Below are 27,851 nucleotides of genomic sequence, written 5' to 3'. Positions count from 1 at the left end.
TTGTCATAAAACTACATCTTCTGTAACTTAAAAAAACAATGCTATGTATCTAAACTATAAGATTTATAGTTTTTCTATAACTTCACCACTAAAGTTGTAATTTTATGATAAAAGGCCTTAAATATGTAGTTGCGCGGTAAATTCTATACCTTTGTGATATACATCTTTAAATATATGGCTTTGCAATTGTTTGATCAAATAAGATATAGTTTTATGAAATTTACTCATCTTTTTTACTTTTACGAATCGAAGCCCTCCAGACTAAATAGCAACACATCAAATATGCATACATGTTTTTTCACAATTCATTGAATTAAATTTTAAAATATTTTATTTTTTACACCATGTTATAGCAAAATATTGGATTTTAAAAACATTTGTAAAAGTATACCTAATTCACCCAGAGCACGACAGCACACATAGTGTCAACATTACATGCCATTTGGTGATATGTGTTGCCACATCATTTGATGAAACCATAGTGGTGTTGCCAAATGATGTAGCAACATTGCGCCGATGTACTTGTGCAGCGTGAGACGTCGTTTCAGTGGCTTCGCCTTACCGCTTGGCAAACTGAGTATATTTTATAAATATTTCAAATTCATATATTTATGCAAAATGATGAAAAAAACAATATTTTCCGAAATTTAATTCTAATTAATCAACCTGTATCTGCACGTGAGTAGTTCGATGAGACAAATAATTAAAATTTTAATATTGAACTGTTGCATTTTTTTTATCTTTTTCAAGAAAATTATGTATAAAACGTTATCATTGTGGAAAATATTAAATAGGAAGAGAAATACTATAAACTGTTGTATATTACACTGACTCTCGTGAGTGTATTTATAGCGTATATAGGAGATGGAAACCTCCGTACAAGACAAATATTCTATCATATCTTTAGGATTTTATCTTTATCTCTAAAGTTTCTACTGGACTCTGTTATCTCTAATCGTATGTATCTATATCTATAACATACATGCCTGTTTAACAACTTAAGCCTAAGTCACCCTTCCATACCAACTCTCTAGCTGATGATCAGCAGTAAAGAGAAAAGACGCAAACAAATATATAAAGCAATTATAAACTGATATATACCAAAAACAACTGACATTGCTAATACTGTGTTCGTTTCATATCGTAAGACTTTTTATTTTTTTAGAACGACCGTACCCTTATGAGCACCTCCGAAGCCCGGTCGATATATCATAGGCACATCGCTGTCGACTACCTCTAAAAGCACAAAAACATTAGAATCCTGGAATATTCGCTCCGACAAGCAGTCAAACCTAGGACCTCAAGTGCTACTAAGGCCTTTTAACCACTATGTTACATGCCCTTTCGCCATATTATAAGACTTTCTAGTCTTGCTTAAATTCATTAATTGATGAATATATATAATTTATATATATGTCTAGATTTATTAGCATTCATATAAATCTAGGCAATGCTAGAAAGTCTTGTATCGTGAAACGGATGGAGTATTTTTTAGTTAAAATACCGTTGCAATGTACGTGTAATATGCTTATCTACTCCGCAAAAAATATCAAACTCCAAATTCACAAAAACGTGATCCACAGAAATTATTCCTCCCTCCCTCACTCCCATCCCCTCGCAGAAAAAAGAGGACGCAAATATTCGGATCCCTCCTTGCCCGTAGCATTCAAGCACAGATAGATTCGTGACGAAATCCATACATGTAACGCCACGGGGTACCCGAAGCAGTTTCCACCACGGGACGGTAGACATCAGCAACGGACGCGATCCTTCCGAAACCGGCCCTCCCCGAAATCGCTACGACCACGCTATATATCGCACCCGGCCTCGCGCCTGCCGACCGCCCGCCGCCGCCGCAGCGAAAGCCCCAGCAGCAGCAACCACCTTCCCCTTTCCTCCTCTGCTCCGCCGACGCGGCTGCTGCGGCGCCGACGCGGCAACCGACGCGACGCTTCGTCGATCGCCTCGTCCGACGCCTTCGCGAGCAGCTGACTCCACGCGCCGCCGCGGCGGCGACTGCCGGAGGGCGGAGTCCTTGGTTTTTGGTTTGGTTTGATCTGAGGTGGTTGGATCGATCGCGAGGGGGGTGGTGGTGTCGGATCGAGGAGGAGGAGGAGGGGGATCGGTGAGGTGGGGTGGGAGGAGGCTGGAGGGAGCGCATGATCGCGGGCGGCGCGGCGGCGGGGGATTTCGTGGGCTGTGGCTCCGGTCGGCGGGAGGTGGATCGGGCGTGAGTGAGGGTGGCATTGGGGGGTGATCCGGGATGGTGAGCAGCAACCTCTTCCACTGCCGGAGGAACTCGTGGCCGGCCGAGGAGTACGTCGGCCGGACCGCGCTGCAGCTGGTGAGTCCGATTTTCCGTTCGCTTCCTGTGTGCCGTGCTGCTTCGGTGGGCATGGTTCGTGTGGCGCGTGTGGTGATGCGTCGGGGATGGTTTGGATTTCGCAGTTGGACTTCGACGGCGGGTCGCCTCCGGAGCAGGCATGGCGGCGGCGGTTGAACAGCCACGCCAACTTACTCAAGGAGTTCAGCGTTACCTTCATGGAAGCAATGAGGATGGTAGGTTGCAGCGCTCGGGTCTCTGTTTGTTCGTGTAGTTTGATTTCTCTCTGCTAAGCTTGTCTTTGGGATGCGAAAATTCCAGATGAGCCTTGGGCTGAGGCTATGGTCGTATGTTCGTGAGGAGGCTTCGCATGGAAGGGTACCGTCAGCTATTCTCATGCTATCTGTATTTATTTCATTGGTTGATGAAACAGGAGTGCGGTGATTGTATAAAATTTGTGTCGAACATCTATGAATATAAACCATTTGTGGTGATAAAATGGGTCGTAATGTGTTTGCAGAAAGCTCCAATTGATCCGTTTACCAAAGAGAAATGTAAGCCGTCAGCTTCGCAGGGTGTACCGCTTGGTGGGATGGGGTGTGTCCACCTACACTGATGTTTTAGCCTCTGTGATCTCCTGTGTTTCTGCGACTGTTTGGATTATGGAGGATATAATTTTGATATTGGTATGCTGATTTTGTAGGAGTGGTAGCATTTCAAGAGGTTTCAGGGGAGAGTTCAAGAATTGGCACATCATTCCTGGCTTATGTGAGACCTCGCCAGTCATGGAGAACCAGTTTTCTGTAATGCTTTCTTATCTTACTGTTGCTAGCTAATCAGCTTAGTTTATGGTGATACATATTGCTTACTATTTCTGGAAAAAAATCTTATGTCTACAAATTACTGGTGTCTTGCATACCATATTTTTTTGATTCACTAAATCTGTGTCAAAAGTGCTACTGTACTCAAGTGTGAAATCGAATGCTGAGAGGAGTTTTTTTTTTTTTGGGAAGATTGTTGAGATAAAAGGCATGGCTATCACCCGCTTTTTGATGGTTGTGGATGGACGAGTTTCATCTGCTGTTTGTGATACCTGTGAAATGACCCTTTCTTTATCAGTGTTGTTTATCTCTCAGCAAGTTATTGTCAACTAGTCAGTTACTACATACTTTTATTTTCCCTTTCAATGCATATCAACTTCCATGGATGTGGGCCACCCATTCTGCCCATAGGGGCTCCGCATAATATTTACGACAGCAACTGTTTTTAAAATCTTGAATCTTTTAACTTAGTGCTCCTAATTCTCTATGCTTGTATTCTTTTGTCTCACAACTCGAGGTTTCAGTCATGAACTTATACAAATCACTGTGCTAGATATTTGTATCTCGCGATGGGGGGAACAAAAAGTTCTCATCAGTCTTGTCTCCTGGACATCATGAAGGTTTAAGGTAAAATTCTTCATTAATGCTGGAAATAATTGTCTGTCTTTCTTTTATCCAAATTTAATAGCTCTGAGCTTCAGAGCCCAAAAATTCAGCATTCTACTATCTTGCAAAAGGCTATGCTTTAACATGTACTCCCTCTGTCCAAGAATATAAGCACTCCTGGAATTTTTTGGAGATTAAGATTGAGGTGAGAGATGGCTGTATTTGTTGAGATGGGGAAACTAAATGAAATGAGGGATGGTTGTCATTGGTTGAGATGAGGAAGTAGGTGGGATAGTGCTTATATTCTTGGACAAATTTCAAACTTTTGGAGTTTTTATATTTATGGTCAGAGGGAGTAGCTTTGTAACTTTACATTGCTTTTTTTTAAAAAAAAAGTGGGAGACTTGCAGCTGCAGAAGTTCTTTAGTGCTGTTTGAATGGTATTCACAGCAATTCCTAGCAAGGTTAATGCATACATTGTTTGCTTGTGCTTATTCTTCTGACACGCTTTGTCTCCCCTGTTGTATGTGGCCTTCTGAATTGCAGATCCACTTGTCATAATCTATATAATTGAATTATGTTTCAATTTCATTTTTAATTTGTGATTCAAAAGCGAACAGTCCTGTGCATAAAGAAATGTATCTTACATATCGACTTCCAAATTATAAAATCAGTGAGATGCATTTTATCCTCTTTTTCTTTTTTTACATTTGTGATTCAAGAACCAGCAGTGCCGTGTGTCCATAATGTGAAGAAAATTATGCTAGGTTATCGTACTGATCTATCTATATATATATGTTGCAATAATGCTTCCAGCGTTACTCAAGAAACACAAACATATTTGACACAGATTGCACTTCTTTGATGCCTTTCCTGATTTCAGGAAGTGTAATGATGACTCTGGAATTTCTTCATGGGACTGGAACTTGAGCGGTCAACATTCTACCTATCATGCATTGTTTCCCAGGGCATGGACTGTTTATGATGGTATGACATTATGGAGCTGTGGGAATAATTCTATTCTGTATCAAGTATCAAGAGATTATTGCTTTATGCGAAACAAACTTATATGTCGATTGCAGAATCATTAGATGTTCCAATGTACTATTATAAAATGACTACCTTTTTTTAGTAGCAGTAGACATGTTTTGAACTGAATAATCTTATGAATTTTTCCTTGTACGCAGGTGAACCAGATCCAGATCTTAAAATCTCATGTCGTCAGATATCACCATTCATTCCTCATGATTACAAAGATAGCAGCCTCCCAACTTCTGTCTTTGTGTACACTGTAAGTGACTTGCAAAATTCCTTTTGTGTTACGCTGGCACATTTAGTAGGCCCCCACCCCCTGTTCTTTTTATTTCATGTTTCCCAATAAGTATATTCCTTTAGATATATTCATACTGGTGGATGGGTGTTGATGACTGTCAGGTTTTGGTTTGTGGAACTAGGGGTTGACTGTGCCTTGCTCTAATTCTTGTTCAAATCTGATACCGGTTCAACAACATTTACGTTAAGAATCTATTCTGGCAACTTCAGGAAAATATTTCTCTGATATGGGTCACAAAGGTAGAGAGAGCCTACCGAGAGGAATTTTGATATGGTCAATAATGGGTCACTGTTAAAATACTATTTTTGGACATCTAGTCAAACATTTAAGAATACAGTTATATAGAAAAGAATCTAAGTACTGTGATTGCTCTTAAATTATGGAACATGCTGTTTACTAGGGAGTTACAGATAAATGAATATTATACTGAATTGGATGTTCAATTAAGTTTTCATATGTATTTTGTTGAAGAGATCAAGAGAAGCCCTCAATCTTCTCAACCCGATAAAATTATATGACCATCCTTCTTTTCGTTTACAATTGTTACAGCTAGTGAACACTGGAAAAGACCGTGCAAAAGTAAGCCTGTTAATGACGTGGGCGGTAAGGACATCTTAATTTTCTGAACAATATGTTTCTTGCACATATCAGCGTACAACGCTTTATGTCCATTTTTGCATTACTATGCATTAGAGTTTGTGCTTAAGAAACACTTCCACCATAATAATCTGGTTCTGAGGTTCACACTCAAGAGTGCTTGATATTTACTTGAAAAAAATATTATTGGTCCTTCAAGTGCTATTTTAATGAGGTTCACACTCAGGAGTTATTTTTCTTGCTATACACAGAACTCTATTGGAGGTTTTTCTCATCACTCAGGAGGCCACTTTAATGAGCCCTTCATGTAAGTAATCTGTAGATATTTTATACATGTTAATCCTTTTGGATTAATGGTGCTCACGGTTTGACTTTATAATTTTGTCAGTGCGGAGGATGGGGTCTCTGGAGTTCTTCTGCATCACAAGCAAGTTTCAAATCTTCTCCCTTTTCCCACACATTCTTGCATCATGCTGTGCCTATATGAGCTGACAAGCTAGCATGTGTTGCAGAACAGCAAAGGATAATCCTCCGGTTACTTTTGCTATTGCTGCCTGTGAAACTCAGAATGTGAATGTGACAGTCTTGCCTGTATTTGGCCTCTCAGGAGAAGGTCAAGTTTCAGCCAAGCAAATGTGGGATAAAATGGCTCAGGTAATTGATGGCACCCACTCCCCGTCCCCCTAAAATAAGACGATGGCAGCCTTTGTTTCAACCCTCCTGCAGTGCAGCAATTCTATGTTTCTCACCAATCAAATTCTCTCATTCATTTTTTCACTTTATTTTCAGAATGGCCACTTTGAACGAGAAAATTTTGAAGCTGGTTCCAGTATGCCTTCGTCATCAGGGGAGACACTTTGTGCAGCTGTCTCGGCTTCAACCTGGGTAGAGCCACATGGTAGATGTACTGTTGTGTTTGGTTTAGCCTGGTCCTCTCCTAAAATAAAGTTTCAGAAGGGATGCACATACAACAGGTCAGCACATGCGCTTTCTGATTTTGTTTACATCTTCAGTGAGTTATTCTGTATTCTTTGTTCTCAATTCCAATCGCCCATATGACCTGTCTGCACATTCATCTTAGGGTGGCTTACCCCTTTCTGTGACATGTGATGGATCCCAAAGAAATGTACCATGAGTTCTAGATTTAAAAAGGGAGAAGAAAATAATATTACACTCACATCATACATCTGCCAATCTTTGGCAAGGTGTTCATATAATATGCACACACATTTACAAGTATCTATTCACAAAAGATCTCCTGAAGTGGGGAGCTGGGAGTGTAGAGCACATGGTCCCATGGTAGCTTCTGTTTTATATCGCAAATACGTAAGAGCCCACTGGTACCTATTAGAGTACTTAACATACAATTGGCGTGCATTACAATACTTCTAACCAAAAATGTATATTTTATCTTATATATTGCAGGAGGTACACCGAATTTTATGGAACTTCTGAAAGATCAGCTGTTAATTTGGTACATGATGCCTTGACAAGTATGTTTTTTTTGTACTGGTAGACTTCATATATGCTCTCTATTCACTTGACATCTTAATCTTGTACCTATCCGAGTGCAATACAGTAATTACTTGTTGACAGCAATGTTAATAATGGTGCGGGCATAGGTGTATCGATGTGCAATGTTGGTCCTAGCTTAACGATCCATGTATTAATCTTCTGCTACTGACCTTGTACTGTTGGATGTTCCTTCCATGTGTTTTTTGCAGAATATAAAATTTGGGAGGAGGAGATTGAAAAGTGGCAAAACCCCATACTCAAGAATGAAAGACTTCCAGAATGGTACGACCTTCTATTTTTCTTTACTCTATGATGTATTTTAGCTTCTCCAGTAAGGTCTATAACTACGATAGTGAACATCTTATCTTCCTTTAAAATAAAATAGGTCTTAACTAGAATTTGGGGTTTCATGTTGCTTGCAGGTATAAGTTCACACTTTTTAACGAGCTTTACTTTCTAGTAGCTGGGGGTACTGTTTGGACAGGTATGTTTTGCTCAACTTTGTAATGGTGTGGTTTTATGTTCAGTTTTACAGCATATGTTGCAATCTGGATGGTGCAAAGATAATTTATGCTCTTTTAACTCTTGAAACTACTGTTTGTTACCTGAATTTAGCATCCCTTTTTGTCCCAAGTCACTAATCTATTCTTCCTTGATCTCCTTTTGTTCATGTAGATGGCCAACCACCAATGATTGATGAAAAAACAAATCCTGGTTCTAATCAACAAAAATCTTCAAAAAGGGGCACTAGAGACAATAAACAGGAATCAGTTAAAGATAACCATGTCAAACTGACAGCAGAGCAAGTTGCTAACGGAGGTGATCTCACTGATGGTGAAGAGCGAAGCGTGTCAAAGTATGCAGCAGTTCATGGATCGCAAATGGTTGAACCAACCAATGGACTTGGTCCACAAGAGCCAATACCGTACTTGCTTTCTAAGAAAGGCCCTGAAAATGTTGGCAAATTTTTGTACCTGGAGGGAGTGGAATACATCATGTGGTGCACCTATGATGTGCATTTCTATGCTTCTTTTGCTCTTCTTGATCTGTTCCCCAAAATAGAGCTGAGCATCCAACGTGATTTTGCCAATGCCGTTCTGTATGAAGACAGACGGAGAATGAAATTTTTGGCTGATGGTACTTCCGGAATTCGCAAGGTCAAAGGTGCTGTTCCTCATGACCTAGGAACACATGATCCATGGCATGAAATGAATGCATACAACATACATGATACAAGCAAATGGAAAGATTTAAACCCAAAATTTGTGCTCCAGGTATACAGAGACTTTGCTGCTACTGGTGATATGTCATTTGGTAGAGATGTTTGGCCCGCAGTTTGTGCAGCAATGGACTATATGGATCAATTTGACCGTGATGGTGATGGTCTCATTGAAAATGACGGGTTTCCCGACCAAACCTATGATGCCTGGACTGTTCATGGGATTAGTGCTTACTGTGGCGGTCTCTGGCTTGCTGCACTTCAGGCTGCAGCCACAATGGCTCATCGGCTTGGTGATCGGGCATTTGCTGAAAAGTACAAGCTCAAATTCATAAAAGCCAAAGCAGTATATGAGGCTAAGTTATGGAATGGGTCTTACTTCAATTATGACAGCGGCACAAGCAGTAATAGCCGATCTATTCAGGCTGATCAGCTAGCAGGGCAGTGGTATGCTGCTTCCTCAGGCTTGCCCCCGCTCTTTGATGAGCAAAAAATAAGAAGCGCCCTGCAGAAAATATTCGAGTTCAACGTAATGAAGGTTAAAGGAGGACGACTGGGAGCTGTAAATGGTATGACTCCCAGTGGAAAGGTGGATGAGACATGCATGCAATCTCGGGAAATCTGGACTGGTGTTACATACGGTGTTGCTGCAAACATGCTGCTCCATGGAATGGAGCATCAAGCATTCACCACAGCGGAAGGAATTTTTATTGCTGGGTGGTCAGAAGATGGATATGGGTAAGCACTGCCTTACACTTCACAATTCACATTACACTTCTTAACGTCGGTTTAGCTCTGGCATTCGTCTCTTTAACCACTCCCCTGTTATGGCTACCGTGCTAAGTGCTGCCAATTTCATTCAAAACCAATTAGCTAGTGTTGACTGTTGACTATCTCTAAATTCAATCACCGGTTGCTTTCTGCCGCTGTATCCTTAACTCTGTCTGGAGTGGGTTACTAGTTTACTACTATTACTGTATAACAGCAAAATGCAGTATCAATGCGATGCACTGTTAATTCTTTGAAAGGAAAAAAAAGCGCAAATTTCTGTGGAGACCCTCTTTAATCTCTGGATAACATAATGGGTTTCTTACATTGCAGGTACTGGTTCCAGACACCGGAAGGATGGACCATGGACGGGCACTATAGATCACTGATCTACATGCGACCTCTTGCTGTTTGGGCAATGCAGTGGGCACTCTCTCCTCCCAAGGCAATTCTCGATGCCCCCAAGGTAAACCTGATGGACAGGATACACCTATCCCCACAAATGATCCGAGCAATGAACGAGATTAGTGTTAGAAAGATAGCACCCGACAATAGATGTTTCCCTAGCTCTGCATTTCGTTGTCAATGTTAACCACAAGGAAAAAATTTAAGGGCCTCTTCCGAACGGAATTTCACACAAATTCCTTTTTCTTTGAAAATCCTCCAAACCAAAAGAGACCCTAAAGAGGCAACATGCAACTACCGAGTACTAATATACCTTCCTTTTCGGCTTTTCCTTGGCCCCTTCCAAGTTTCAAGTTTCAGTGGGGGTTCATGGGGGTTTTCCTTGAGGGCAACATATATACATCTGAAGAACCACAAAGCTCAGTAGCTCACAGCTCGAAAAGAGTTCTTGTTGTATAATTGTACAGTAAACTACGAAATCATATAATCATCATCCTCGTTCAACTTCACAAACTTTGTTTACGTATGTAACTGATGTCTGAGTGCTTTTGAATATCTGGTATTTGATATTTGAATTGTGCGAAACCATGCGAATGCTGGGTTTCTGAAGTTAACAAAAAAAAAACACCACAGCTACAAAGAAAGTTATGATATAATTGTGCTGCGGGAAGAAGAGTAGTGGTTGCATGAAGTGAGCTGATGGAAGGCTTGTCGTTGGAGTGATAACATGGCCGTTCTTTGAGCTTATGAGCCAGCTTACAAGCTAAAAGGTAGAAGCCCAATCAAACAACTAATCTTTTTGGTTTTTTTCATGCTATCTGTTTTCTACTGTTAAACCAAAAACATAGCTGTAATTAGTTTTTTTTGGCTTATGTGGATTTAAATTAGGATTATCAGCTTGAGGTTTAAGCTCCACATGTTTATATCTACTTTTAATTAAACAAAACCAACCCGGTGCAACGCACAAACATAAACATGTTAGTAGTAAGCCATAAAAGCCTAAAAAATCCGCTTCAAAAGGCTAATTACTCCTTTTGTATAGCAACGGACTTTTGTTTGCAAATTATTAGTAGGTGGCCGTACAGCAACGGACTTTTTTTTTGCAAATTACTCCTTTTGTTTTTGGATTTTTTTTGGTTGGACTACCAAAATTTGTGAAGTGAGGGACGGAACCAGAGATTTATCTAGCATCGGGCTCAATAATAGTATAATTTTTTCAGATAAATTTTAAATAAAATACAATAATTTCCTCATGTAACTTTTTGGACAGGCAAGGCATGCAGTTCAAGCCCAAACTACCCCACGTATGGTTCACTCTGTGTGGGTTAGTTTACTTTTTAGCTTTGTTTTTTTATACCCATTGTGTACGTGGTCGTGTCCATGTGATTATTGATATTGCATTTCGATGAACAAAAGTATCCTACCGGCTAAGGAGAGCTGGCCCGGTGGGGCTGACATTTAGACATGGGCCTGTAGGATATTTGTTGATCAAACGTCCATTTCTATGTCTCGCTGTTACAATTTAGGTACGTGATGACTGATCGGCGACGATCTGTCGTGATTACTACAAGATATTTCGCATGCTACACTTCGCCTGATGATAGCTAGCCGACCAAAAAACTTTGATGACATTTTGTCTTCAAGTCTGATTAATTACAGATCAAAGGCCATCATTAATTAAGTCATAACCAAATACGGTCACCCCATTTATAGCTGCCCATTACGGGAATATATGTGAGCGGCGCACATGTACAGTGGCATAACTCAGTACAGCAGGACGAAAGAGACGGCATTGAGATACGGGTGATTGTTTGGTGTTTTAAAGAAATATATATAAATGTAATTATATATGTGTATAGTTAGATAACTTAGATTTATGATGCTTAAAGAAATTGGGTCAACGGACCGTCCATATCATAAATCCTCTAGCCATCACTGTCACAGAACATTAGATTTTTTTTATGACAAACATCCCTATATACAACAAAATACACTGAAAACATAAGCAAATGTATGTGTTTCTTAAAACAGGTTCAAAGAGGCGGATATAAGTCAGAAGAGTTTTTTCTTGCCATTCTCAAAAAAATACTTTGAGATAAAAATTTAATATCTTGAGATACTACTATGTACCTTAATATACCATATTTTTGCACTATAATTTTTTTACCTCAAAGGTACTAAGCCCAAGTCAGAAACTAAACAACAATGACAATAAAGAACACATTGTAGACATGCATTAAATTTGACTATCAGAAAATACTACTCCATCGTTTCGTATTATAAGATTTTTTTTATGCCTATGCCTATATTTATCTATATTAATCAATTATACCAGCTATATAGATTCATTATCATTTATATAAATTTAATAATAAAAAAATATATTTTAAAAGGAAGGTAGTATTTATTACTCGGGCTCTTGTTGTTGACTCCACCACAGCTGCGCATGGCATCCATTCTGATCAAGGGATCGGGACCACGTTCTGTCGATCGATCGATGTCGGCAACATAGGCACGACCAGTAATTAACTTGTCACTAATAGTGATTTTACATTAAATGAATTGAGGATTAGGCCTGAAAAGGGAACGAGCCTAACCCCACGTGGCACCACGGCAGCACGTACATATCAGATTATATACTCCATTCTTTAGTGTTACAGGTAAAGTTGTTGATTTTTTCACACGTTTGATAATCCGTATTATTAAAAAAAATATGTGAATATATATAAAATTTAAGTTATAATAAAAATATATTTGGTAACAAATCCAATCATAATAAAATAAATAATAATTACATAAGTTTTTAAATAAAACTAACCGTTAAATATGTGTTAAAAATTAATAACGTCATCTAAGCAAGTATTACAATACGGCCGGAGGCAGGACGTATTAAACTGCAACAACTTGCGTAGTTGCATTGTGATCCCCTTCTCTCGTCGAGAACACTGCTGTTTTGTGACTGCGACGTTGCACTGTACTTGTATTAATTTTGCTGTATTAATGCGGATGTAGCATCATCAGGAACATCTGATTAATTTAGCCCTTATAAAATATCAGAGGGACTGTATATTCTCTGTGTGAGTTGGCATTGCTTGTGACAATGCTTAGATGGTCCCTAATTAAATCTGTATTATTGAAGACGAGTACGTAGTAGTAGGGACTAGGGATACGTTTGACTAGTTGGCAATAAGTTATATTATTATAATAATTTTGTTTGCAGAGTAACTACAGATAGATGTGCTTGGATCATAACATGCACGTGTCAGCCGGTCCCAGCAGCGCTAGTTGTTTAGGCGGTTATTGTTTAGGTTTTCAGAAAAATAAAAGGCAAAAAACATATTTACAAACAGAAATTAATTTATAAACTATTTTTTATATACGTATTTAGTGTTTTAAAAGCCAAGGTTGAAAATAAACTATAGAGAAAAATATCAAAATCAAAATTTATACGATTAAAAAATTAAATTTTATATTATAAACATAAGCGAAAAGATTGAGGCCAGTTTCTCAGTTGGCACTCTGGTATAGCGCGTTTACACAGCTGCCACAGCTACATTAATGAGTATCCACTATTTTCAGCTACTTTGATTACCGAATTAATGCGGCATACTCCCTTCTCATATTATATTAAGTTTATTTTTCAGTTTTTAGATATCATGTTTGGATTCTTCATCTTATTTGAAACTTTTTATGATTAACATTTTTATTGTTACTAGATGGTAAAATAAAAATAGTACTTTGTACGTGACTATTTTTTTAAGTTTTTATAAAAATATTTTAAATAAGACGAATGGTCAAATGTTGGAGTATATAAATCGAAAAATAAAGTTATTATGGGACGGAGGTAGTATTATTTTGCTCCATGTATCTGGAAATTTTTTTTAGATTGCTTTTCTACTCTGTGTTTTATTTGGACGATGATTACTTTATCCGTATAATCAAGTAGAGAGCTGATCGTGTATCATGACACTCTAGACTACAATGTGGAAGCACACCCGAAACAAAAGTTACCCCGTGCGTAGTGTTCTCGATGAGATTTGCATATACGAATTGAACTAAGCTAGGGAGCGTTGGGTAGTGATGGAAAGAGAGAGGAAAAGTTTATCGTTTTTTATAATATGTTTTTTAAATTATTAAAGAATGACGTGTTTTTTAAAATAATATAAAAGCTATATTAACTCATTTTTTAAGTTTAAAAAAGTAATACTTAATAAATTATGTGTTGATGACTATTCTCGTTTTATAAATATTCTTATTCTCCTTTTATAACTCTCAAACTCACCCTAAGAATAGAAAATTCACTTGAATAATACTTCAACAGTACTCTTGAAAAACTTTTTTATACTCTCAAGGATAAATCTCCTCTTTTCTTCTTGCATATCATCTAAATAGTTAAAAAAAGATATAAATATATAAATATGTGATATATCGAACATGGAAATTTAAAAAAATATTACCGCTCTTCTAGTAAGACTGAGAAAAAGAGAGAAAAAAAATTCCCAAATGAAGTGAGAAAATGTTGTCAAAAGATGAGAGGACAACATAGTTCATTGTGACCTTTCCAGAGTATGTGACCTTACACATGGCCATCAATTAATAAATATTTTAAGTTGATCCATAAATACTCCATCACCATTTAACACAAATGAAAGACACAACACCGGCCAACGAGCTAGCTGGGACACACTCGAAGCTAGCACCATACAGAGAATTATATATAGATTGACCACAAAAAAAATAATAACATAAATAAATAAATAAATAAATAAAATCCCTATCCTCCTTGCAACATATAGGCCACTACGTACCATGCTGATGAAAAGAAAAGAATAGAATCAGAAAGCTGCTATATGTACCTATGATATCGATGAATATTCTTATATCCTTAGTTGTTTTTGTTCAACTCATTATTCTTGTTTCTTCTTCCTCCGTGTGATATAATAATATAATGTTCATCCCTAATTAATCAACAGAAGCAGCAATCTAATGGCGATGATAAATAATTAATTAACATATTAACCGATGGATCGATATTTCTTGTCCAGGAGAGTGATCGATGAACTTAATTAATCCATGCATGCTATAATGCATGCAACTGATTGATTGACTGATTGGTGATGAGGTACGTGCATGTTGATCGGTGTTGTTGAGAAGAATTGGATTGGATTGGAATAGTGGATGCATCCATGGCGATCGAGGAGATCGATCACAAGTTGATCATGTCCTTGACGAAGCCGTACTTGTCCAAGAAAGGGTTGGAGAGCTCCTTGGGAGGGTAATGGTGGATGCAGTCGGCCCAGACGCCGGCGTCGGAGACGGGCTTCTCGACGGTCCAGACGCAGCTGTTGCACTTGAAGCCGGCGCCGAAGGTGAGCATGAGGACGCGGTCGCCGGGGCGCAGGCGGCGCTTGGCCTCCATGTAGCCGAGGACGTACCAGACGCTGCTGGCGGAGGTGTTGCCGAAGCGGTGGAGCGTCATGCGGGAGGGCTCGAGGTCGTGCTCGGTGAGGGTGAGGCCCTTGCCGACGCCGTCGATGACGGCGGCGCCGCCGGTGTGGACGCAGAAGTGGTCGACGCCGGACTTCATGCGGATGGTGAGCTGGGAGGCGGATTGCTTCTTGCGGGCGAGGCGGGCGGAGAGGGTGGCGAGGGCGAGGCGGAGGAGCTCCGGGAGCGGGAGGACGCGCGGGGCGAGGACGCGGAGGTTCTTGACGAAGGCGGTGACGGCGGCGCGGGGGAGCTCCTTGCCGAGGTGGAAGCCCGGGCGGCCGGCGTCGTCCTCCATCTGGAGGGCGCAGCTGTAGGCCTCGTCGGAGGCGCCGGTGTGGGTGCGGACGAGGTGGCGGAGGCGGAGCTTGGCGTGGGGGCGGAGGGCCGGGCGGTTGGTGAGGAAGTAGGCGCAGCCGCCGGAGCGGAAGAGGCAGTTGCCCAGCATGAACGACCGCTTGTTGCCGGCGTACCAGTTCGGCGCGATCGACTCCGACGTCATCACCACCGCCACCTTGTTCGCCTCCGTCCTGCATCCATCCATGCATGTCGTCCAGATATATATATATTCATCCTCTCAATAATAATGTTTTGATGTCTAAAATTGTCGATAAATTTGCAATATGCTAGCTTTTCTACATGCAGCCAAGGATTGCAATTTCCAAAACGAAATTCCCGAAATTTCGGTTCTGCCGGTGGGGTCCGGTTGTGTGTTTTTTTTTTCCGAAACTATCAAAATTTACGTATTTTGTGAGAAAAAATATCGTTATCGGTATTTGAATTTTAAAATTTTCATCTAGATTTTCATGTTCGCGATGTGCTTACCAAAATTATAAACCCTGTAGACAGCTATTTTTTTCATTTGTAAGAACTTTAGTAAACATTCATAATAAGTCTCAACCATTAACCTCTATACAATTTTATACCATCAGTCAAGCCGTACATCTTGCGGGCCTCATTATCCACCTTATGTCCACCATTTCTAAACTCACGCTTTATACACGTGGGCGCACCTCATTACCACTGGCCTTTGCTGACCTGGCAGGTCAACTACGGTCAGTGGATGATGCAACTATAAGAGCAAGTTCAATAGTATAGCTAACTTTTAGCTCTAATTTATCTATAGTCAATCAAATAGTTAATTCATATAATAGTTATCTACAAAACATCAATACATGGTTCCACATGTCATACACACATTTTGTCTTAGAGTCCATGCACAGCTAGCTACAAATTAGTAGCCATCCCTTCTCTCTCCTCTCTTATCTCTTTAAAATATACTTATAGCTGGTTTATATGGTACTGCTCTAAACTCAGTGCAACCAACCTGTTCTTTCTGCCAACCAAAAACCACTGGCTTTCACAACAGGAACCGGCAACCATGGACCCCCAAATGCCTAAAACGGGGAAAGGCAACACAAAACAGATCAAGAAACCGCAATGATCCATCTATCTGTCCTGTCTACCATTACTTCCGTAGGAGAGAGGAGGAAGAATACTCTGTTTTTCCCTCTACATTAGTCCTTGTCACATTAAATGTTTAGGCACTAATTAAAAATATTAAATATAAACTATTAATAAAAACTCATCATATACTCTATACTATTTCGCGAGGCGAATCTATTAAATCTAATTAGTCTATGATTAACGAATGTGATGCTACAGTAAACATTTACTAAACATGGATTAATTAGACTTAAAAATATGTCTAATGAAATGACATTTATTTATGTAAATAGTTTTGTTATCGGTCTATATATTTAATATTCGTAATTAACGTCTAAACATTCAACTAAAAAAAATCGTTACATCCAACGGCCTCGAAGACATCCATCATCCACGTCAGCATGCGGTACAATTGATGCTGCTTACAGGGTGTTGCATGCAGTACAATTGATGCTGCTTACAGGGTGTTGGCTAGGGTAGATGCTCCTATAAAGGTAAACCGAACTTGCTGGGCCGCCATTAATGGAGAAGGAGGAGGAGGAGGCCAGGACTGGAGGAGGAAGAAGGAGCTAGCTAGCTGTAATGTAATGGAGGAAGCGGCAGTAGCAGAGCAGCTGGCCTAGCTGGCTCCCATCACATGCATGCAGTGTGTGGTTGAAAGCTCAGTGCAGTGCAGTGCAGCTCTAGCTCACATTTACTCCTGTGTCGATCTGCCATGAGCTCATTGACTGTACACTTGTACAGGGTACTTCTACGTACGCCTGTCTAGTAATTGGCTTTGTACTCTTTCCTCCTGTTATAACATCAACATGCATGGCCTCCAATATACGTCTTTAATTCCTTTATATATATATATATATAAAAGAAAGGTTTTCATGGGTAATCTCATGAATTTTCAATGATATGATATATGTTTTAGGCAAAAAAAAGTAATTGTTGTCTTTGTATTTTTAACAGATAATGACGTTGTATTTTTATATACATTTAGGCATTCGTCTTATTAAAATGTTAAAACACTTATGTAATTATCATTTATTTTATTATAATTAAATTTATAACAACGTCATCAAGAGTATTATGCATTTGCTCATAGTTAAATTCAATTTTTTGCGTGCTTCACATTAAATGTATATATTTTATGTTTGGTGACAGCGATATAATATAATACAAGATATATACAAATCGACAAGAATGCATGCCCTCTAATAAATGATTATGGTACATGTACAAGGTATACTAATATGCACTATATGAAGTAGCTAGCTAGATTTACTTATTGTTGGGACATTTCCTTTGGAGAATTGTGATTAATTTGTAAAATCTTTGCAAGTAAATAGTAAATTGTTTATAAACATCTAGTATAATTTCGTGTGTATTTTTTACCTCGACACCTCAATTTTCTTAATTATCACTGATAATTTCTATAATGTTCTTTTTGGTTGTGTGGTAGCTAAATTTGGTCAGGAGTTTTTTTGCTTGTTCTGCACAAATAATAAAAAAGTATCCAAAAGACCTAATTAATCAAACCTAACTTAATCATACACGCTGCAGTACTAACTAGCTAGCGTATTAACCATGGTTGTTATCAGCATAATGATACTATATATTTGTTATCTAAACTGTTATATCTCTTATTAATTAAGCATGGTTATATCCATAATGACACTATATGTTCGTTCCATGTAATCGAAAAAGAAAACCAACCCACAAGCGATAAAAAGAAAAATACAGTAGCAATAACTTCTCGATCTGATAGAAATAGTAACTCGAGCCGATTGAATGACATGAGACCAAAGAACATGATGTACAGTAGACAAAAGCATCGCTGGAAATTACTAGAACTACCTCCGGTCAGGTCATTTTTCAGTTCTTACGTACAATATTTTAACTCTTAATTTTATTTAAAATATTTTTACGATTAATAATTTTATTATTATTAGATGATAAGACATGAATAGTAATTTATGGTTCTTAAGTTTTTTTATAAATTTTTAAAATAAGAAGAATGGTCAAAATGTTAAACATAAAAATCAGAAAATAATATTATGAGACGGAGACAATTAAAAAATAAAATTATTATGAGCCGGAGACAATAACACCGTAACTAAGGACCACTGACAGAGCAACCCAGTTCAAGGCTTTCTACCTGCACAGCATTAACCCATGTACTGGAAGTTTCCAGCCATCCCACACGTGTGCTGGCCGTTGGATCGCCGGATCCAGCGGTGCAGAAAATTTGTGATGCTAGATCAAGAAAATTACCAGAAGGGCAGTACTAGACTCATGATAAATATATGAGAATTGCTCCACATATATACTATAATGCAAGGAAATTTAAAGATAAATTTAAACAAGCACTTGTCCAAATTTATTTTTAAAATCTCTTATATTTAAGAAACGACTTAGTATCGAGTATCACGTCCTAAAACCGGGTGCACTTTTAATATAATGACCTTTAATTCACTATTGAAGTGTGTGCCTTACCCAACCATGTGTGTGCATGTTAGGGGTAAAAAAGTTAATTAAATATTTAAGTTGTAAATTGAGAATAAGAATAAATTTTAACTAGAAGGAAAAGATTAGAGCAAGAGAGATGGAGATAGAAGATGACCTGAGGAAGTTGTTGACGAGGTCGAGGGCGATGAGGGTGGCGCTGCAGCCCATGCCGGTGAGGTTGTACACCTTGACGTCCTCCCGGAGGTTGTAGCGGCTGACGATGCGGGCGGAGAGCGACGGCGCCGGCGAGAACATGGACACGTTGACGACGAGGAGGTCGACGTCGGCGGGGCGGACGCCGACTCCCCCCGGCGCGGCTGCCCGGGCGAACAGCTCGTCGAGCACGGCGTGGAACGTCTCGTCCATCTCCTCCATCCCCTCGGCGAGGCGGTCCGGGCGCGCCTCGCCGCCGTCGATGATGTTGCGCGGCCCGTACGTCTCCTCGCCGATGCCGGAGTTGACGATGACCTTGAGGAGGAACTTGTACTCCTCCAGCCCCAGCAGCTTGTTCCGCTGGATGATCTCGCCGCACAGGTCCGTCGGGAGCTTCCGGTCGTCCGTCCCCTTGTAGCAGACGTAGTCCAGCAGGTAGCACCGCCGCCGCCGCGCCCGCGCCACCAGCAGCCGGGCCAGCATCGCCGCCGCGTACGCCAGCAGCGTCAGCGTCAGCATCGTCGCCAGCTCCATCGCTCGAGATCTTCTTCTTGCAGCCTGGTTTAACTTTCTTGCCAAGCTTGGCGAGACAAGATCGAGCTATCTTAGATCGACGGAGACAACGCGCAGGCGCCGCTCATGGAGATGGAGGCCGGCCGGCGAGAGCTTGCTTAGCAGCTGCTGGTAGCTGGAGAATTGAAAGGGAAGGATGCTTGCTTGTCTCTCTCACTAGCTAGCTGAGCTTAATTTGCTTTGCTCTAATGGAGTAAGAAGCTAGCTAGAGTAGAGTGTGAGAGTGAGTGTGGGGGGTGGGGTTGGTGAGTAATGGGGGAGGGGGTTTAGAGGAATGGGAAGGGGAGGAGGGGAGTTTTATAGGAGCTAGGCTCAAGAATCATTTTTGTTTTGTTTTTTTAAAAAAAAAATCATGAACCATGAGAAGCTTCTTTTCTTTTAATTTAAATTACAGTAATTTATATTTATTTTAACCTTTTGTTTTTAACATTTTTATATGGAAGATAATAGGCACATGTAAGAGTTGCGTGCAAAATCATAAGTGTACATAAATATAGGCATAAAGATTATTTTTAACCTTGGTGGATAGATTTCTATGTAATTGGTAGTTCTAGATGGGATAAAGATGCTTACTTAGAGAGAACTAAACGGAACATATATTATAGAGATTTACTCCAGTCTAATAAAAAGTATTTTAAGGTATCTCGAGGTACTAAATTATTTTTCATCATTAGATCTAGCTGAGTAGGATTTGCGCCGTTAGATCCAATGATCAGAAACGATTTTGTACCGCAAGGTACCGGTATTGCGGTACCGGTATCTCGAGATACTTTTTGTTGTATTGTAAAATTGCTCTATATTATATAATGTAACTCCACCGCTGCTATACACTTAAATGCTTTTCTTTTTTTTGCAAAAAGATTTGTTTTAGTTCAACAAAAAGTACCTCATGTTATCAAATCATTTCTGATTGTTGGATTTAACAGCGTACATTCTACTCAGCTAGATCTAATGGTGAAAAACGATTTGGTATCTCGAGTTACCTGTATCTTGAGATACTTTTTGTTAGACGGAAGCAAATCTTTTTTGCAAAATAAGAAGAAATTATGAGTGCTCTCCTGCTTTTAGGACGAGCTATATACCAGCATGGCGTGCTGGTTAGGGCGGTCGTCGTCAATCAAACTTATTCCAAGTCTCCTTTCCTTAGATGGTCGTATGAAACGGAATGAAAACTTATTTTTTTAAAAAAATATTAATAGGTCATATAAAAATATTTTGTTTGTTTCGTGCTACATTAATTTCATTTCTATTATTGAAAAATACATTAATTCCATCTATATATATATATATATATATATATATATATATATATATATATATATATATATATCATCCTAGGCGCGAGAATAGATCGATTTGACTGGAACATAGTGTTTCAAAAAAAAAAAGCAGGAGATAAGTTTAGATACTATATACCAAATATGAAAAATCAGCTTAGGCAAAACAAGATTTCCATGATCCACTGCGATATACTCAAATTTAATTCAAGGAAGTTCTTGGGTGCAAACTTGTTTGAAAGCAGTGTTTGAAAATATGACGTTAACTGCTCGATTATTGCGGTTGTTGGCTTTATAGAACCTGTATGAATTGAGAAAAACTGCTTGGTAAATGGGCCAACTTTAAAATATTTATTTGAAATTCAACATATATTATAACAAAATTGTCTAATTTTCACTGGTTTCAGTTGTAATACTCCCATCTTCCGCTTATGCTTATGCTTATAAGCCAAAATTTGAATTTTTAACCCTAATTGGAGTTGATTTTGGGGTTTTTCACCAAATTTTATTTTTCAGCATTGAATTTTAGATCGCTAAAATATGTATATAAAATTTTTATTCACAAACTATATTTTATTTGCAAATATATCTTTTGGTTTTTTTCATGAAATACCTAAACATCTACCCGTATGCTTGCATATCATCTAAATAGTCATAAAAATATAGAAAAGATTAACAAGATAGATTAATATAAGTTGTATCACTTCACAGACATGTAATTTTAAATTCAATTTCTATAAGTTATAGCAAAAAAATAAATTAAACTGAAACTAGTATACACACATTCATAACTATTTTTTGTTACAACATGTGAAGTTGGATTTGAACTTGCATGTTTATGAGGTGATATAACTCATATTAATCTATCTTATTAATTTTTTTTATATTTTCATGACTATTTAGATGACATGGTGGACATCTACGTATGTACTAAAAAATTGCTTCCGTGGTGAAGTCGACTTAAGGTTTAAATTATAGAGTCCATAGTATTACGTATATGTGGTTGCACTATCAATAGAAATTAGTGAAGTCAAGAATTTGCAGTTGTCTTCCATCTCTTTGAACACGTGTTATGGCGGCATTTTCGCGGGTGTACGAGTGTGGTGTGTGTCTTCTATTTAACCTAAAAAAACATTTTTAAATTAATCTTGCCTCCATCTTGACATAATTTTTCACATATTCAGTTAAGAAATCAGGACGAGCACAAACTTGACATGAATTCAACTCCTATTTTCAATATGAGTTTTCACATTGTTAAGTCCTCTTAACCGAATGAGGGCAAACGTAAACTTTAGTTTCCAAAAACGAAAATCATAAAGTTATATATAAAAAATGTGGAAGATCACAATTGGAATTTTAAAACGATGTATGAATGTAGTTGGCCATAATATTTATGCATATTTCTAGGAATTTTTAGGACCCATGTCAAAAGTTGAGGTCCAAGTCCAACCAGAGTAATTTCCGACGCAACGAATGTATATAACCTGGATAATTTTATCACCTCTGTAAAATCAGCTCTAGTTCACAAGATTTACATTCAAAATTGGGATAATTTTAAGGTATATAGTAATTGAAGATATTTTACCATCCATGAAAATGTAAGAGAAGTATTGTATTCTCTAGGATAAAATTTGATACCTTCAGTAACAAAAAAATTTGAATATAAATTTTGATATGTCGGGATACTTTATAAAGGATGATAAAATTATCTTTCAAATTTTATATAGAAAAATATGAAACCTCTCGTTTACTTTATCGAGGGTGGTAATATAAAATTGCCCATAATACTTACTTGGGTCGCTCTCGCCGGCCAACTGATCGATCGAGCTTGCGTTCATGTCGTGCTAGCTAGCCAGCTGCTCTTGCGTTCATGTTGCTAGCTTATAGTTTGTGAGCATATTATACGTAGCATTCACACAACTTATCTGATCAATAACTCGAACATTGCTTATATAGGGCTCGATCGACAGAATCGTTCTGCAATGTGCACTCCCATCGATAGGGTTTCGAGCGAACAACAGTGTTCTGTTCTATGTCTCCATGCCTCCAAGCATGTTTCGAGAAAGCTTAGTACAACCACCTTAATGTAATGTTTGTGTGTGCCTGCCATAATATAATCAGTGCTAGCAATCAATAAATCTGCTTGATTATATTCCAATCTATGAGAAATCGAATCTGAAGCAAATTAAGCTAGTGACTGTACGTTCTCATTTCTAACAGAAGTGATGCTGCAGCTTTTTTGTCTATGGGGGTAGAAGGTTTAGTTGCTTCGCTGAGACTAAACATAAATAACTTATTAACGATTAAAAGATAACTTACATGGATAAAACATTTTTATATCTTAGCTATCTCAAAACAAATGCTGGAAAATAAATATCAACTCTAAACTTAAGTTTTATTTTATAAGCGAAAAGACAGAAGCCTAGATGTTTTTGTCTGTCTTTTTGTTTTTGTTGTGGCAGCTTGCAGATCGTGTATATGATCATTAAGCTCAGACTTAATTTGTTTAAATTTCTGTTGTTGAGTGCATTGCAGCCAGCGACGGATGCTGCTCTGTTCTCTGGTAGCCTAGCTTGACCTTTAGCTCCTTTTGTCCCCAAACGGTGTCACTGCTGTCTGCTTAGCATTCGGATGATATAATAGGACATGGGTGAGGCCTTCCTCTCTATCAAAGGCGGAAGACAGAAAAAACAAGCTGTGTTCGGCACCCTTTTTGCCAACTTCTACCCTTTCGTTTTTCGTTTTTCTATGCTCACTTTTCAAATTGTTAAACGGTACATTTTCTTAAGATTGTATACATGAAAGTTTTTTAAAGAGTCGTACTCGTACTAATCTATTTTCGACTAAATTTAACAAAACTACCTGTATTTTGACTAGGCGCATTGTTCTTTAGTTCTTAGTATCCAACATAATCTTCTATCCCTGGACGTTTTCTAGGGATCCGTACGCAACTCCGATTTATCCCGACAATACTCTCCCAAGGCATCAAGCAACACCTGCACATGTAACAACAAAGAAACCATATCCTGAACACAAATTCATCCTAACTTGACTCACATTAGTATAACAATGTTACCCCTACGTATAGAAACAAAGAGCAAATCTGAAATCGAAAAGATTAGTCAAACAAAACCAATCAGACAATGTTCTGACCGTTAGGCCCGACAGTCCAACCGCCCACGGTTGCGAATCAACTTTTAGGATGAATCTGAGCTAGTTTGCTTCCTAAAATCTGTGTTTTTTTGGAACCGGAGGGAGTATGTATTTAAAATCATGCGTTTGAAAACAGGCATAACAAATTTAGGGCAGTTTAATCAAGGTCAGCAGTGAATTAAAGACCATGTTGGGACCAAGCAGCAATCGGTCAGACGAACACCTTTGTCAGATGAAAGAAAAGAATTGAAGTGTGTGTACGATGTATTCGTCCCGATCTCCAAGTACTCCCCAACAAATGCATATATGCAGCTATATAGCGTCATCGATTGATCGATGCTATATTCATCCATTTCTCTCCGATCGATCGACTGGTGTGGTCTGATACTCTGTCAGAATCTCTGATGATCTGATCATCTCGGTTCAGGCGGTCCCAGTTTCTCCCCCCAAATACGCATGCATGCGACATGGCCGGTGCAGAGCTAGCTAGGCGGCCATCACTCCCGCTGCTCTAGCTAGGTTCAGATTTCAGCAGAGAAAGGGCGCTGGGTCGATCGATGCAGCAAACAACTTGGCTACTTGCTGCTGCTGCTGCAGACGGACCGCCGGCGAGATCGACGCGGCCGGCCGGCTTGAATGCTCGGCACGAGCATCACGCGCCTCGGTCAGCTACCCGGCCGGCGAGGCGGCGGCGACGACGACGATGACGGACGCCAGCACAGTACGTACGTACAGCACGCGCGCGATCTATAGCTAGCTAGCTCGGTGGTCTTTCTCGATCCTGAAGATCAGACCAGAGAGAGAGACGACAGAGCGTGTGCGTGCAGTGCAGTGCAGGACTACTTGGGTGCAGTAATTCGATCGCACCTACCTACTGATGAATCAAATTCAAGCGTAATTCAAGGATTTTCATCGCCATTCCGTTCACGTGGTACACATATACAGGGTAAATAAAATATCTATATAATATTATTACTGATCTAAAATCATTGACCGAAAAATAAGCTACATCAAAAACTTCAAAATCAAGTCTAAATTTAAGTTGAAAATTTAAATTTTAGCGTATAAGTATAAACAAAAGGGAAAAGATTAGACTGTTACGCAGATGTGTATACGTGTTATGTATATGCTTAGCATCTCGCCTTTGTTGATTGTTGAATATGATTCCACGGTCAAAAACTATTTCGAGGTCAATATAACAGCTGTGTTCTTGCCACCTTGGAAGAGCGCCAAGTATGCGTGCACCCGATAATATTTTTTCAGATTTTAGATTTTAGATTTTTATTAATGGATAATAACCCGGCCTTTATTTAGAATAGTGCATGCGCACCGGCCGTTTATAATTTAGTTTTATGGTTGATGGGAAATTAGGGTGGAAGTGATGGGTAAATTAACAAAGGCACACAATTAAGTTGGATCCCTTCTGCCATGCATTTCCCATCGCCAAGTCAAGAGCCCCACTGGTTCACTTGTTCTTCTCCCTCCCAGCATCGATCCTTTCCATCCCGAGTCCACTTATCATAGAGAAGAGACCTATTAGGATCAAAGTTAGTAGTGTGAAGTAATCACTAATGTATAACTAAGTGAACTTTTAGTAGTACTAACAAACCTTACATTATAAAGCGAAGTTTGAATTTTAGACACCTTAATTATATCTTGGAACCGATAAAGTATGTCCTAACAAGGACTACAGAAAAGGCCTACCTAAACCAACTTTCTAATCGAATTGTAAAGCTAACCTGAACTTCTAAGGAAGAAAACAATCAAGCCAAGAAAGCAGAGATCGATCTCGGTCGATCGGACGGTCAGAACTCATCCGGATCATCATCTATCACACATCACAGTACCCATTTTGGCCTTTTGGGCTCAGCATAGCCTAGCACACAGCAGTGTATTACTAGTGTAGATAGTGCTCATCTGCATGGCATGCAAACACGCATACCTACACTGTACACTGCTGCTGCTGCTGCTGCTGCTACTGTGATGTACAGAAGGCAACAACACAAATTTCCCTGTCACATGATGCTTGCAAACCGAGCTGTATAGTCGGCTTGCTCTAAATACCAACAGGTCAGGGTCTGCTGGCTCTGCAATCTGCATGCTAACCAACATGAAAAGCTACCTATCTCCAATTATTATCTCAGTTTAATTTTTTGCTTATTCAGATTAAGCATACATCTATATATGCAGCAGAAGAGGGGGGAAATGCTTGAGCTGTCACACATGTCACAGTTACAAATTCATCAGTCTAACTTAATTAGATATACTGTTGCAAATGTTCAGCATCGATCTGTCTCTGAAGTAATTTGCATGCATGATTAACATTGGTCAGTGAACGAGTGAATGCATGCGAAAGAGATCAGTAATCAGGTTTGTCATGTTGTTTAGATCCACTAGCTGCTCCCCATATCATTAGGTGAGGGTACTCGTGTTAGTTGTAAAAGCTTTTTGGTACACGAAGAAAGTAGTATAACAAATTCTGAACATGGAGCATTACGTCCAAAGCTCTTTATAACATGTCAAGGACAAACAATATTCAACAAAATATCTGGTATAGCAAGAATTCTGTTTGCCCTTGACAAACACTTGCTACTCTGGAATGTCAAGATAAGGCCAGCAGAAACCCTTATCATGCATATGTATTATGTGTATATATATATATATATATATATATATATATATATGATGAGAAACTAAAATTAGGAGCCAGACTGGCTTAGTGGTTATGGACAATGATTACCGTTTTTCAAATAGATGATGTTAACTAAATGAGATCCCAGCACACATTTGTTGGTACCACACATTTCTAGGGACACCACTATCTTTTCACTTTTGTTTATGCTTATAAGCCAAAATTTAAATTTTCAATCTTAAATTTAGAGGTGATTCTGAGAGTTTTTTTTACCTAAATTTATTTTTCTAACATTGACTTTTTCAGATCGCTAAGAATACTTATATAAAAGTTTTATCCATGGACAATTTTAAGCTTCCATGAAAAAACCAAACAATTGCACATAAGAACTTTGGTGTCTCTCGAACACCTCATTCACCAGAAGAACAGAAGATACCAAAATTTACATAAATTTAATGCTTATTGGGCTTGATTGTACTCTTTTTTTAAAAAAATAAATAAATAGACCCTTAATTAATACAAACCATTGTCACAAGTCTGCAAATTAAAGCTGGTTATAATCAGCGAAAAACAGTACGCCGTCCAGACTCTGCCGTTAATTAGCTCCGCCGCATCGATCCCCACTGCCGAAGTGGATCATTGATAAAAATCCGTTTGGTGTCGGTTGATCAAGCGAAAGGATCATCGTGGAGGGGCCGGGCATCAAAGTGATTTGTGTCGTCGAATCGTCACTATTGATTGAACAGTACGTGTCAGTATTAATACACGCCCATGCCTGCAAGTCTGCAACTGCAAAGCTGCTCTACACTGATCCGCTGCTGCCTCTGCAAGCTCAGCTATCCATCCATCCACTTGCTCATCCATTATTTGCAGCAAGCAGCAAGCTGTTGCTGCTGCTGGCACTACCACTGATCACACTGATTGATCGATTAATTGCATCTTAGTATTACGAGTAGCTCATTAATCGATCTCTAGCTCTGTGGTCATTGCCAGGGAGAATGCATGCATATATGCAGCATCCGTCCACATCACATCGTCACATGGAAT

The 27,851-nt window shown here is 39.0% G+C and overlaps 2 protein-coding genes across 3 annotated transcripts; one reads left to right on the top strand and one right to left on the bottom strand.

The window, feature by feature from the left end:
• The first annotated feature begins 1,858 nt into the window (after positions 1–1,858).
• Positions 1,859–9,777, top strand: LOC102720741 (non-lysosomal glucosylceramidase-like). Of its 2 annotated transcripts, XM_006661795.3 has the most exons (18): positions 1,859–2,344; positions 2,449–2,559; positions 2,645–2,701; positions 2,844–2,920; positions 3,027–3,126; positions 3,698–3,771; positions 4,634–4,737; positions 4,938–5,041; positions 5,633–5,686; positions 5,932–5,987; positions 6,069–6,107; positions 6,193–6,334; positions 6,470–6,654; positions 7,106–7,173; positions 7,405–7,477; positions 7,618–7,679; positions 7,871–9,152; positions 9,516–9,777. In XM_006661795.3, the coding sequence occupies exons 1-18, from the start codon at positions 2,264–2,266 to the stop codon at positions 9,772–9,774; spliced, it is 2,928 nt and encodes a 975-aa protein (XP_006661858.2). In that variant the 5' UTR covers positions 1,859–2,263; the 3' UTR covers positions 9,775–9,777. The 2 variants fall into 2 exon arrangements, with proteins under 2 accessions (XP_006661858.2, XP_015697380.1); XM_015841894.1 differs by lacking the exons at positions 1,859–2,344; positions 2,449–2,559 and having other exon boundaries at positions 2,693–2,701; positions 3,027–3,091.
• A 4,421-nt stretch (positions 9,778–14,198) lies between these two features.
• Positions 14,199–20,741, bottom strand: LOC102720462 (3-ketoacyl-CoA synthase 12-like). The gene is made up of 2 exons (XM_006661794.3): positions 19,132–20,741; positions 14,199–15,604 (listed from the first exon to the last, which is right to left on the bottom strand). The coding sequence occupies exons 1-2, from the start codon at positions 19,701–19,703 to the stop codon at positions 14,794–14,796; spliced, it is 1,383 nt and encodes a 460-aa protein (XP_006661857.1). The 5' UTR covers positions 19,704–20,741; the 3' UTR covers positions 14,199–14,793.
• Between the last annotated feature and the right edge of the window lie 7,110 nt (positions 20,742–27,851).

The sequence above is a fragment of the Oryza brachyantha genome, chromosome 10, assembly GCF_000231095.2.
Source record: "Oryza brachyantha chromosome 10, ObraRS2, whole genome shotgun sequence".
In the NCBI taxonomy this organism is placed as follows: domain Eukaryota; kingdom Viridiplantae; phylum Streptophyta; class Magnoliopsida; order Poales; family Poaceae; genus Oryza; species Oryza brachyantha.
Note: the sequence above shows the minus strand (reverse complement) of the source record. Positions and strands in the feature narration are given on the sequence as shown.

Bases quoted from the DNA above. Each gene is read 5' to 3' on its own strand.
- LOC102720741 (XM_006661795.3), top strand. From the start codon at position 2,264: ATGGTGAGCAGCAACCTCTTCCACTGCCGGAGGAACTCGTGGCCGGCC. The intron at 2,560-2,644 runs GTAGGTTGCAGC...CGAAAATTCCAG, and splicing joins TCATGGAAGCAATGAGGATG to ATGAGCCTTGGGCTGAGGCT. The intron at 3,772-4,633 runs GTAAAATTCTTC...TCCTGATTTCAG, and splicing joins GGACATCATGAAGGTTTAAG to GAAGTGTAATGATGACTCTG.
- LOC102720462 (XM_006661794.3), bottom strand. From the start codon at position 19,703: ATGGAGCTGGCGACGATGCTGACGCTGACGCTGCTGGCGTACGCGGCG. The intron at 15,605-19,131 runs GTCATCTTCTAT...GGATGGATGCAG, and splicing joins CTCGTCAACAACTTCCTCAG to GACGGAGGCGAACAAGGTGG.